At 40.0% G+C, this 13791-nt stretch overlaps 1 protein-coding gene across 5 annotated transcripts in view; it reads left to right on the plus strand.

Annotated features, from left to right (window-relative positions):
- The window catches only part of Alpk1 (alpha kinase 1), a 136499-nt gene that overhangs the window by 63721 nt on the left and 58987 nt on the right, over positions 1-13791 (plus strand). For 2 of the 5 annotated variants that reach the window (XM_015484654.2, XM_048813743.1), the window contains exons 3-4: positions 4345-4576; positions 9487-9641. In XM_015484654.2, coding sequence (XP_015340140.1) covers positions 4456-4576; positions 9487-9641 — 276 coding nt within the window. In that variant the 5' untranslated portion in view covers positions 4345-4455. Of the gene's footprint in view, positions 1-3401; positions 3524-4344; positions 4577-9486; positions 9642-13791 lie in introns of all 5 variants that reach the window. The other 3 variants (XM_048813740.1, XM_048813741.1, XM_048813742.1) reach the window with 3 other exon arrangements.

Below are 13791 nucleotides of genomic sequence, written 5' to 3' on the forward strand. Positions count from 1 at the left end.
CATAGGTTACAAAAAATTACTGGGAAACTTCTCTTTGATTTTTAGAATAATGAACAGCTCACAAAAATGCCACAGTTCAGAGGAGCAAAAATTGTCTTGTGTTGAAATTGAAAATGATTCTTTTATAAATGAAGTTGATCAAAATTTCCAGCAGGACCATTGCCTGGAGGAAAGTGTCCTGGGCTCCAGCCTGTTATGCCTAACAATGAACCATACAAGTCTGGACAGATGGTCAGATTCCAAAGTGTTTCTCATGTTACACTATTTTCTTCCTATTAACTCCCCTGAATTGTGCAGGGGAAAGGGAAAATGCTGTAACATTTGAAAAGTATAAAGAATATCTTCAGTACATTTTGGAGAGTCACAAATATTAAACATTATCTTAGTAAACTCTTCTTTTTTAGAAATGTATTCTTGGGCAAAATATGTTTGCTTCCTGTGGATAGTATGATTTATCTTCCTTCTACCTAGAAATATAAAATAGAAGATGTATTTCTGTCGTTTACTAGACTGTCTCTTCTCCGTTTCCTTCTCTCAATATTAAGTAACATTATCCATTCAGTTTTGAACTCCAGTGAGGCAGAAAACCTGAGACTCGTTTTTAACATCTCACGCAGCATCCAGCATCAATACTGCCCTTGCTCCCTAAACAGTTCTCAGATACGTCCAATTTTCTACATTTCTAATACTATCATTCTGGTCCAAAGTCTTGACAGCTCTCACCTGGATTATTGCAATAAGTACCCGTCTTATCTGCCTGCAGTGACCTTCTCCCATTCGCCCATCTGCCAATATGCACTGCAGCCAAGACACAACGATCTTTTCCAAATGCAAATTTCTGGTCATGGGTCTTATGGCCATCAGAAATTAACATTATCACTTTTAGGGTCAAGACAAAATTCCTTACCTGGTGCACACAGCCCTGCATGGCCCTTCCTTACCTCTCCAGCCCCACCTTTTAACTCTAGGCTACCCAACACATCCCTTTTCTATTCCCTCTGTTTTTCCTTCTCCAGAAGGGTCCTTCCCCACTGTTTTCAACTTCATTAAGCCCTATTCCTCTTTCAGAGAGTAACTCAGGCATTACGTCCTCAGGGAAGCCTCCCCTGACCTGCCCTAGCTTTATTCAAATAATTAGGTCAAGTCCTGTTGTTTGCCCCTATGGAACCACATATCTTATCTTTCACAGCACTTGGACAAAAAGGAGAGATTTATGATGCTTTGCCTCAGGACTCGGGGTTTCAAGTGAGGAAACAGGAGCAAAAGAGTATATTTATTTAATAATCAGCCCCCTAAAATTCAAACCATTATTTCTAAACCACAAAGAAAAATATACATAAACATATTGTATTTAAGATTTCTCGGGCTGGGGATGTGGCTCAAGCGGTAGCGCACTCGCCTGGCATGTGTGCGGCCCGGGTTCGATCCTCAGCACCACATACAAACAAAGATGTTATGTCTGACAAAAACTAAAAAATAAATATAAAAAAAAATTTCTCTCTCTCTCTCTCTCTCTCTCTCTCTCTCTTTAAAAAAAAAAAAAAAAAGATTTCTCAAAAGAACTAGGACAGATAGGGTTGGGGACATAGCTCAGTGGTAGAGCACTTGCCTAGCACAGGTAAGACCCTGAATTCAAGCCCTTGCACAACAAATAAATAAATACATGAAATGGAATAAAGCCCTTCAAAAAAAAAAAGCTAGGGATTTTCAATAATTAGCAGAAATTCTTCAGCAATAAATAAGTTCATCTGTCTGCATTGTGACTGAGTATATAATTTAAGAACAAGAAGCATCTTAAAAATTGTTTAAACCATGCCTCCTTGGAAAAAAATATATGAGAAAGGTGAATCTCAAAATTGACTCTCATGGGCCTCACAGTTCAATGACAGAGTATGAAGCAGAAGAATTAGTCAACAAACTATTGAGCACTATTGTTTGCATTGGTATCCTTTTTCTATGTCCTCTTTTCTTTACTATATACTGTCCCTGCTTAAACCATTTACATAAACACAACAATTAAAATGTAATTTTCCATTAATTATAATTAATTTTGTTTTTAGTTGACAAATTGAAACCATATGTTTCCTGTGTACAACATTATGCTTTGATTGTATTTATACACATACATCGTAGGATGGCTAAAACAATCTATAATATGAATTTACCTCACACACTTAATTTTGTGGTGAAAACACTTAAAATATCTTACTAGTTTTCAACTACACAATATATTATCATTAACTGTAGTCACCATGCTGTATAATATGGATCTCTTAAACTTATTTCTCCTAATGAAAATTTGTATGCTTTGAACAACATGTCCCCAACCCCACCACCCATCAACTCTCAGTACACACTTGCCTATCTACTGCTTCTATGGGTCCAACTAAAGACTGCTTTCTACCCTAAGAGGATGATACAGTACCAGTAAAACTTTACTGAGAGCCTTTGAACAAAGGGATGATGTGCTATTGAAATTATATTAGAACGAAGTCTGATTTTTTTGGTACACAAACCAGCTCTTCATATTCCTTTATTTCACCTCTCTTTGTATATTAAGTCCTAAACAAGAGATACTAGGAAAGAAGAGTCTTCTTCTTATTTTAAGGCTTGAAGAAAAATGAGTGTACAACTCACCCACAGCACATGCCAAGAAAGTTTGTTCATAACTTTCTCAAACACCAGATGCATTTCTCAGTCTCTGGACTGTCCTCTCATTTAACCAGTCTCTCCCTCTTCCAAGGATCAGTGAGAATGGGACATTATTGTTACATGGCTGCTTGCCCACTGAGTCCACTAATAAGCTCTTTTCTTGGTAACTGTAGTACTCAGAAGGGATGGACATGTTCTCCTGTTCTTTGCAATAGCAGTACAATAATAAAATTCCATCTACCCTTTCTACTTCGTTCGTCTTATAACTAGGCAGACTAATGGCCAGATTGCAGCACAAAACTTTGTGACTTATAGACATTCTAGTTAAAAGGGTCATTGGAAACCATTCAGTCCAACAACTCAATTTGTGCAAGAATGCTTTTCGAAATACCCTAAACAGAAAAGAGATTAAATTTATACTTATGCTTAAATCCTTCCAGTAACTAGTTTCTTGTGTGAAAGCTCTTTAAGGTAACAAGCACTTTAAATTCAAGAACTCTGCTTGTGTTCAACAACAAATACATGATGATTTTTAACAAAGCAAGCCTGTGATATCCTCAAGCTTTATTTTGGCAGTAAAGTGTATATAAATTCTTTAAAACCAAGGCCATTAGGTAACAGTGTACTTTTTAACCTTACACAATAATTCACTGCTTGTATATTTTCAGTGATTACATCAGTTACAAGGGTTAGCTCAGAAACAGAGGGACTGAAACCATCCAGGAATCTGTTACTGTCTTCTTTTTCAGATTCTCATACTTTGATAATTCAATTCTATGTGCACTAGAAGAGTGTCTAAAGCAGACAGAAGCTCCCCTATCCATTCTGGGAAAGTCAGAGAGAGGATAATTTCCTTTGTTCTGTTTACAAGGTACTACTTTAATTAATGAAGATGAAAAAGAGATTTATTAATCAAAGAACTTTTTTCTATTTTTTCATCAAGAATTTTTGTACTTTCAGTGAGTTATTTTGGTCTAAAAATTGCCGTGACTGCAATAGTTCATTACATCACACTCATATTTACATGACAAATCTCTCCAATGTTTATAAGTTACATGGCAACATAAGTAGATTCTTCCATCTATACGATCGATTTACCCATAGGATAGTACTAGGAAATTGGGTTTTCTGGGATATCACTTCTTTATTTTACTTGGCAGCTTTAAATTCGACATCTGTCATTGCCTATCTTGGTCCAAATTATATAATGCTAAATAGCATGAAGAAGTCTGCACAGTCAGGAAGTCAGTAGGGGGTTATGAGTGGTAAACTTCATATTACTACATGCTTATGGGTGAACATTAGAACTGTCAGCCAGGTGCTTCCTGTAGATTTCCAGAAAGGTAGAAAGTGTAGTGCCATTGGGATCCAGAGGCACTGACATACATGAAGAATGCAGAAGATACATAAATCATGGCAGACATTCATTTCATTTGGCCCCATGTGATTCCACCGACATCACTGTGTGTAACCGGGGTCTGCATGGGGACCCTCTCCCTTCTGCACTCGATGCTTCTGAGGTGCTGCCAATCTAGACCAGACCCTGCAGTCATTTCACACACTTCCCTAATAACGTCCTCAGGGGCTGTCATGTATTTTCATGCGTTTGCCCTATTATCCCTCCCTGCTTGAGTCTTACAGATAATTGATGATACTTCAGTTAATCATCTTTCTCCCTCTTTTGTTCACCAGGTACCTCAGCCTTCAAGGGTCTCCTTTATTGAGAATCGATGTCTTCTCCTAGGTAATTGATCACCATAGACCCAGGGACACTCGATTCATCGTCCAGGGAGGGTAATCATCATGAATAATCAAAAAGCTGTAGCTGCACTACTGCAAGAGTGCAAGCAAGTGCTGGACCAGATCTTGTTGGAGGCGCCAGATGTGTCAGAGGAAGACAAGAGCGAGGACCAGCGGTGCAGAGGTGAGGTTCTGCTGGGAGGCACCAGGGGTGAGCCAGCAGGTTCACTCCCCTCTCCCCTGCCTGCACGACACGTTCTCATCTCTGCCCTATTTTTCTTCTCTTGGCAGATGACCACCGAGAGATGAGTGGATTTCTAGGGCATGAATGGGATGTGGGCTACAGGCGGACAGGCAGGGGAGGAAGCCCACTTTGTCCCAGTGAATTGCTGTCAGTTCTAATTTTAGGCTTCAGTAAACACGAGGCTACAAGAAACAGTTTAGTTCAAGAAGAACAAAGGGTCCAAGTTGGCTGGTGCACGTAAATTTCAATTATTAAAAAATTGAAGCAACTTCTGAATGGTGGCACATACTTTTTTTCAAACAAGGATTTTGTGCTTCATCAATTTCCATAGACTTCTACAGTTTCCATAAATATGTCATCTCACCAGCCCAATCTCTCTTTTCTTGGTCACCAACACATAGTAAAATAAACCCACTCATCTCTACAAATAGCAATTGCATCATGCTCAGGATTTAAGATTTTGGCTTTGAGCTCATTTTGTACTTTGTTCTCTTCATCGTTGTAGATAAGTCATCATTTGGGAAGTCTCAATCAAAGTCTAGAAAGTTAAAACAATCTTTAGTTCTTCTTTGACCCATTGTGGAGAGGCAGCTCTCTGTATTTAGGTTTCCTTTTTATCATATAATTAGATTCTGATGAACTTTTCATATTTTTTTGTATTTTTTAGGGTCTTGCTATTTCATGCAAAAATAAGATTCCCAAATGAAATGCACAGTCACCGGGTCCTTTTGTTGTTCATTATGTAATGGAGAAATGTTCTGAATGCTTTCTTCATCACTTTCTTGTATAAAAGCACATTTTACAGGGGTGCTTTAAGGCTCCTGTGGGATCATTTATGGGTTTCCTTTTGTTTTACTAGCCAGGTGCCCCCACGTGTGACTTTGCTTGCAAGTGACTTAGCCCGGTATCACCAACGTTTTTCGATGTCAGACCCTCGTCAGGGAATGGCAGGTTCCTGGGCATCTACTGAAGATGCCTTGTTGCTGGTCCTAGTTCTCCCCCCGCCCCCCACGCCGGGGGCAGTGCGTGGTGAGGAGTCATTTCTTCTACTCAAAAGTTTTTCTCTTGACCAGTTACCCCATCTCACGCTTTGTGTTCTCAACCCAAATTCCCTTAAGCTTTATGTTCTCCCTAGTAAAGACTCTGAGCCCCCTGATCGGGTAGCATTTTCTTCCCAAGTGTCACAGAATGGGAGAAATAATCAGTTTAGTTACAGATAAGGCAAATCACGGCTGTAAAATCACTAAATTAGACACGGTCCTCCAGGTAAGCCCCGTGGGGAGGTAAGTGATGGCAGAGGCAGAGGCAGCGGCTACCGGGGCCGGAGCTGACAGTCTGGTGATGGCTGAATCCGGTAAATCGATGGAGAGGAATCTTCCTGGGCAAAGCCACCCAGGACCGCAGCTTCCCCACCCCCGCGGCCGAGCCGGGTGCTGCACAGCAGCGCAGGCGGTTGACCGCGCGCGGGGCGGAACGCGTGCCCTTAGCCTGGCAGGTGGTTTCTGAGCATCTCCAGCAGGCGGGTCCTGCCACCACCGATGTCGTCAGCTCTTGTGCCCCCGAGAGAAAGGCATTAGTACAGGGTCACTTATGGCGGCAGGGCGAGCCAGCGGGCTCTGAAACACAGTGTATTTTATGTTTCTCCCTTCCACCTCTCAACCACATCCTTCTCCCCGGGATGGAGCAGAAACTGAAGTCCAAAGAGATAATCTTTTACAGATGTATTTTAGAGGCATCTTTTCTTTCAGTGTGTTCCACTGGACTGCTCATGGTCTGGCATGATCTATAGGGAAGAGGTGGGGTGCAGGAGGAAAACCTGAGCTGTAAAAATAAGCCTTCTCCATTTTGATGAAGCAATTTGGAAAGATTAAACTACTAAGTCCAAAGGGCGATGAAGATCTGGGAACCCAGAGATTACATTTCTGCTGTCATGAGGCGACTTATGTTCATCACAGTGTCCAAATAATTTACCAAACTGGGACACTTTTGAGACAGAAAGGGACACTATTGATAAGTACCCTAAGACGACACAGGACCCTTCTAAGCAAACAGGACTGAATGGTCATCCTAATACCCTTGAAGAAATTTTCTCTACACTTACGTTAGAAACATTTTCAGAAGCTACAATTTGGTCTGTGGCAGTAAGAGCCAGCTTTGCCAGCAGACTGTGATCCCATAGGTCCCAGATGTCAGGGTTCTACTTTCAATGTGGGAATTGCTGTTGCAGAGTATTGCAGAGTAGGTGCTCAGGAGCCCCAGGCTGCTGAATACCAGGAGTGGGGGGTGTTCAGAGTGACATTTATAAGTCATTATAAGTGTCAATCAGTGCAGATAATTCACTGGTGTGGCCTACATGATATCCCCTTCAATGTCAAGCAGTCCTTTCCTGACAGGAAACTTCCTTTCCTTTGCCTAGTTGGCAAGTTCCAAAAAAAAAAAAAAAAAAAAAACCCATCAAGAACTAAGGTGCAGTTAGATTTTCTTCCTTCTCTTTTTTTGGTTTTTGTTCTCTCTGTCATATATCTTTTGCCCTATTCAGCATGCCTCATGTAGACACAACAGTAACCACATCTTTTAACCATGATGGTCTTTTGCCCATCATGATGTGATTTACAAAAGGAATGGGACATGAGACATGATATCTGTTTGCAGGAAGCTCCCAGCCCAGTGAGACAGACAGGTGTAGTTAAGGAGGAGGTATGAAGGCTGAAAGGAGCAAGCACCTGTGGTTTAAGAGCACAGAAAGGTATTTTCAAGTCCTCTTTGAGGTCATGGTAGGCTGGAAAATGACAACCTTTGCATTGAAGACTGAAAGTAGTGGGTCTGAATTTGATCATCAAGGCATTGAGTGAGAGGGATACAGTCAGAACAGGATGTACAAAATTCAAGAATTAAAGAATTTTATACAAGGCAATGGCCTGATCCATCTTGTTTTTAGGGGGAAAAAGGGGGAGATCAAAAATAAAGAAGATGATCCAGAGAGGATATGGAGAAAAGGAATACTTTTACATTCTTGTTGGAATTGTAAAATTAGTACAACTACTATAGAAATCAGTATGGAGGTTCCTCAAAAGACAAAAAATGGAACAACCATAAGATCAGGCTATGCCACTCCTCAGTATTTATCCTAAAGAATTAAAGACATCATACTATAGTAATACAAGCTTACCCATGCTTATAGCTGCACAATTCACAATAGCCAAACTATGGAACCAACCTAGATGTTCATCAGTGGGTAAATGGATAAAGAAAATATGGCATATGTATACAGTGGAGTTTTAATCATAAAGAAGAATGAAATTATTTCATTTGCAGGAAAATGGATGGAACTTGAGAACACTATGTTAAGTGAAATAAGTCAAACTCAGAAAGTCAAGAGTCATTATGTTTTCTCTCCTATGTGTCAGGTAGAGAGGAAAAAGGAAAAGAAAAGCAGGAAGTGGGAAGGAATCTCAGGAAAATCTAAGGGAAATCAATAAAGAAGAAAATAACCACGAGGAGGAAAGAAGGGAGGGAAAGGGGAAATACTGGGGAATAATATTGGCCAAATTATACTGTTATATCATGTCTATGTATGAATATGTGGCAATGAATCCCACCACTATGTATAATTGTCGTGCCCCAATAAAAAATATGGAAAAATAAGGAATATTCGGTGAAATTATAAACAGCAATTCAAGCAAAAATTATTGAAAAAGAAGAGGAGGAAATGAGTTTTAGAAATGACAGGATTCAACAACCAGTTAGATTCAGGGAGACAGAGAAAGTAAATGTCTAGACTGATGTCTGGGCTTCAGACTTGGGTGATTTTGTGCATAGTGGTACCATTCATCAAAAAAGAGAATATGAGGGGAAATAAGTTCAGAAAAGAGCTGATGAGCTAAGTTTTGTACGTGTTCAGTGTGAGATACCTGCAAGATAAGTACCACGAGATTTATAGCTGGCAGTCATGTATATAGGACCATGGTCCTTTATCCAGAACCCTGAAGATCACAGATACTTCAAAATTCAGACTTTTCCCAATGGGAAGAGGGTCTTTGGGTACATATGTTTCTATTCATTGTTGAAACAGAAGGTAGGGTGGCAGCTAAGACAGACATCAACCTTTTTTTTTTTTTAAGCAAAACTTCTAAGTAATCTCACTCAGTAGGATAATTGGGACTATAAATTGCCCTACCCAATTCAAGTCTAGTTTGGATTGTAAACATAAGGAAAATTTTCTACTTTCCAGAGATTTGGGGGTTTCTGGATTTTGGATAGGAGACTGTGAACCAGTAGAAATAGATTTGGTGCTCACTGCGAGATTTAAACATAGCCACTAACATGAAATTAAGGCTGTTTCACATTTAATTGATCTCTCTTCAAATCTCATCTGTGTTTTTCATATTTATTGTCTGGACTCAAGTGTTGTCCATGGTGAAAGAATGAGATGGGGTCTTAAAGAAGCAAAAAGAGGTTGAACAAACTTACGGTCTACATTACCCAGCTGCCACAAGCCCACAATACCATTCCATTCCAGTCCCTTTCTCATTTTACAGGGAAAATAATATTTCCTCCATTCCTTTCTCTGATTCTTCATGCAGAGATAGTCACTGAAGTGCTTTACTTCCTGCTAAAAACCTTTCTTAATGCCTGACTACCCCAATTTACCTGTAGGGCAAAGGAGAGCAGGGCCACCCCTGACAGATAGCTCCTTGCTATTATTCTTTGAGTCAGAACCAACAGCTCAGACCAGCCACAAGAGCTAGGGAAAAGTGTTTTTGCTACTGAGGTGCTTCATCATAACACGGGGGAGTTCAACAGCCTTTTATTTGACTGCAATTTCCTTACCTGAACTCTGACCTCTGCAGCTTCACTCCCCAGCGAGTTAAGGACCCTGATCCAGGAGGCGAAGGAAATGAAGTGGCCCTTCGTGCCTGAAAAGTGGCAGTACAAACAAGCCATGAGCCCAGAGGACAAAACAAACCTGCAGGATGTGATTGGCGCCAGGTTGCAGCAGTTACTGGTAGGAAGAGCTCCACCACCTGTCCCTCTGACATCCCCAAGTGAGGCATTTAGTCTCTAAGTGGTCTAATAGATTAAATTCCTTTGAAGCAAAAGACAGTCCCTATCTTTATGGTCTGCTCTGCCATATTGACTAATGTAGGGGAAATTGCTGTTCGAAAAGCATCTGCCTGTAAGATCTGATGTTGGAAAGGCATACCTAGTAAAAGTGAACAAGGGCGGTGGGTGGGTCCAATATGAAACCTGTCATCCTGAACCATTTAGGCATCCTTGGTGAACCAAAGCAGTTTTGATTCCACTATGCCTCATAGCATTCTTATTTTAAAACGCCACTTTCTAAAAGTTGGGTAGCTTTAAAAAAATAAATCATTCACTGCCTCATCAAGGTGACTTGCTGACTAAACTGTTGAAGTTTAACAGTAATTGAAAACATAATTTAAGCCCTCCTAATTAATCATAATTTAATAGAGGCGATCAAAAACATATAATTCAAGTCCTCCTGTTAGGATTTTATTTGACACTTTTTCAAGCCTCAGGATATTTCAAAACATCTTTTACTGTCTCTGATGGTATTTATGCTCAACATTCTTTATAGCAACAGGATTTCATGGTTTATATGAGATTGTTGGCTCTATTTTCTTAACAGTGTTTCTCCTACACCAATTGAATTATTATTATTCATCTAATCACCACTTCGGTTTTGAAGTCTCTGCTTGGTATTAACACTTGGTTGATGTAGTATGATTATTCTTGTATGTTTCTAACTATTGATGAAGGTCAGATTCACTTAGTATTAAGTGGTACTATTGACTTCCATCCAGTTTTCATAAAATCTGAAAGAGAATAATAAATGTAATAGTAACTATTTATTAATATTATGTTATCTATTCTGTTTGTCTCTGCCATATTTTGAATCCCATACCTAAATATAAAATCAGGTCCATATGAATATGGATTAGTTTATATCCCTTCCCTGGATTCCATTTTATTTGTTCCCTTAGCTTCTCATGTTTAAGGCTGTTTCGGAAGCATCAGGTCAAAGTCATTGACATGCTTATCCTCAACTCATCTATCAGAAATGAATTGAGTGGATACCTCTACTCCAGATAGGAGAGAACTTCAGGAACAGCATAGGAACCCTGGTTAGGGCTAAGAATTCAGGCTTAGATTAGGTTCTGGGGATTTTTTTTTTTTTTTTTTTTGGTGGTGGTGATACTGGGAATACTAGGGCCTCATTAATTATTTTGATTAAAATTTTTTTTCCTGGGTGGTACTGTAGATTGAACCCAGGGGCACTTTACTACTGAGCTACATTGCCCAGTCCTTTTTCAAAATTTTATTTTGACACAGGGCCTCACGCAGTGGCCGAGACCATCCTCAAACTTGAGATCCTCCTGCCTCAGCCTCTGGAGTAGCTGGGATTATGGGCATGTGCCACCATACCCAGCCCATTTTCCTTTTTAGTGACATTGTTTTTGTGCCTACATTCTTTCAGGAGGTTGTCAAGGAATCCTACTGGCTTATAGGTATTTTTTTCATCACATAAAATTTCCTTTGTTTGGAGATCAGGCATTAGAACAATGACAACATCCTAAAATTTTTACTCTCTCAGTTTACATGGGATTGTGTTTTGGGATCATCCCAAAAATAAATGTATAGAAATTGTCCTTAACTGTTAAAGCAAAAATCTAGGAAAGACCCCTTGATCTATGGACATTCAGCAGCACATTTAGGGACTTACCAGAAATAGTGAAACCTCCACTTCTCTCATACCCCCGACAAAACTAAGCAAAACAGGTTAAGCAGACTGGGGATGGCAAGCCCAGGAAAGTGAGTACTTGGAAAGAATGCAGTGTTGAGCCAGGAGTTTTAAATAAATGTGGTTGATATTAGTAGAGAAGTGGAATGAAATAAGTATAATTTTTTTAATCACTATTGAGTCTGCAAAGTGTTTGCATGTGCATAATCTCATTTAATTTCTCAAGATAGCCTTATGGTGGTTATCACCGTTATTATCTTCATTTTACAAAGGAGGCAACTAAGGTGCAGAAAGACAAATTTGTCCAAGGGAATGGAGGAGTATATGGGAGAGCTTTGACTTTTAGCCTCCTCTTTTTTCCAATCCCAGTTTTCCATCAGGAAGCCCTGAGATGTGTTCAAGCAGACTGTCCAGGAGACCTCCTCTAGAAGGAGTCTGTCCAACAAGACAGCCACTAGTTGCATGTGGCTCTTGAGTACTTCATAGTGCTAGGCGATATATGATTAAATGGAAAGCAAAAAGTTTCCCCCTTTTTCCCCCTGCAATACAACAGCATTAGAATATAAACTACCAATGAAGAGGAATTAAAATTCAAAGCCTAGAGGGAAGAGAAATGCAGTGTTTACAGAGTATTTTCCATGAGACATTAGAGTGGATACTCACCCATCATTTATAGTTTTATTGACTTTTTATTAATTCCTATGAAGACAGCCACATGTGGCCAGGGCCACCATTCTATTGGACAGTGCATCTCTACTTCAATGCTTTTTACAGCGAGACCTCCCAAGCACAGTGTCAGAATCCCACGGGAACTTGGAAATTCCATATCAAAAATCCTCTACACAATCAAAAATCCTGGGAGTGGAAACTCAGCACTTAGCATTAGACAAGGGCTCCAGATGATTATGAAGGCTGAAGTTTGAGAACTGCTGCCCTGAAGAAAAAAACAGAGGGGAGAATGAGAGAGAAAGGCAGATCCTTAATGAAGAGGTGAGGACCAAAGGGACAAGGTAAAAACAAAAGGAGAATCCCAAGTGAAAACTGAGACCAGCCAGGAAAGACATCTCTTCTCCATCAATTCTGGGAGTTGTTGCTTAAACGGGAGCTGCTCTGGAAGAGCCTGCCATAGCTTCCCTTGCTAAGGGAGTCCTTGTATGATTAGGCTGGTGGCACAGGGAATGCTACAAGCCTTCCTGGGAAAGTGAGAGCAGAGTGGCTGTGCTGGAAGCAGCCCCTGCTTTGACCATTGGGCGAGAAAGTTTCTCTGACTTGGAACATAGGGTGAAGCATCTTTGGGATGTAGCACATCACTGTTACCAGGCTTCATCCTGCGATCACCAGTTTCGCCTCCCTGTTTCCAAAGTGGGTAGCAATATTAGTTGAAAAATTGAAGCTGATGTTTTTAGACTCTTGAGTCTCGGTGCATCTGGGGATTAATGTGAGCTGGGAGATGAGCTGTTCAAGGTTGTTGAACTGTTTTTACAGCACATTCATCACTCTCTCACTATTCCTCTATGTATTTCACAACTATGGAAACAGAGGCACCGAGAATTGAAGAAGTTTGTGTCCGGTTCACAAGGTCACTCAGTGGCAGCTCTAAGAATCAGTCCATTAGGCCTCCTTTAGTCCCTAAGGTATTTAATCTGGGAGCTTTTTGAACTCTGAGCATCATTTTCTTTAGCTTACCCAGCAAGCTATAAATTAGGAACCACACCTCCTAAGACTTTTAGGGCACTTTCCTATTGTGCCAGACCCCAAGTGCACAATTGCTAAACCACTCTGTTTGTAAATACAGAGAACTATAGCGCCCTGTGGGCCAGGCTCTCTCCAACTCTCACTGCTTTTAATATCTTAGCTTGTTAAAAAATAGCTTGAATAAATTCCATGGCTTGTTTTTGTCCCAGTACACCATCAGTTTCAACCTCACAACTTAATGAAGCTGAATGGCCACGTTTTAATAATGGACAAGTTGTGAGTTTCCACTCTGACATAAGTAATAGTCAAAGGCCCATGAGTTGGTCTTTTCAGTCCTTATTTTTTTCTTATAGTTTGTTTATGACTTTGTGTTTTGTTTTGTTTTTAACCTTGACATGGAATCTTTCCCATAAAAATCCCCCTCCTTTAAAAAAAATTAATATTACACTTCGAGGATAAAATACTGTGTCATTCAGTTAATTCCACAAATAACAGTAACATAAAATACGTAAGAAAAAGGTTAAACATAAAATACATAAGAAAAAGGTAAATCAGAACTCTTTTCCACAGTTACCAAACTGGTGAATTTCATGGTCATTTATAATGTTCTCGCTCAGCCTGAACTTTATCAAGAAAAAAAAATTTTATGTGTTTTGTGCTTTGGCTTTCTTCTCAACACCCCTCCCCAGACCCTCCC

This window comes from Marmota marmota, unplaced genomic scaffold (assembly GCF_001458135.2).
Source record: "Marmota marmota marmota unplaced genomic scaffold, marMar, whole genome shotgun sequence".
NCBI lineage: Eukaryota > Metazoa > Chordata > Mammalia > Rodentia > Sciuridae > Marmota > Marmota marmota.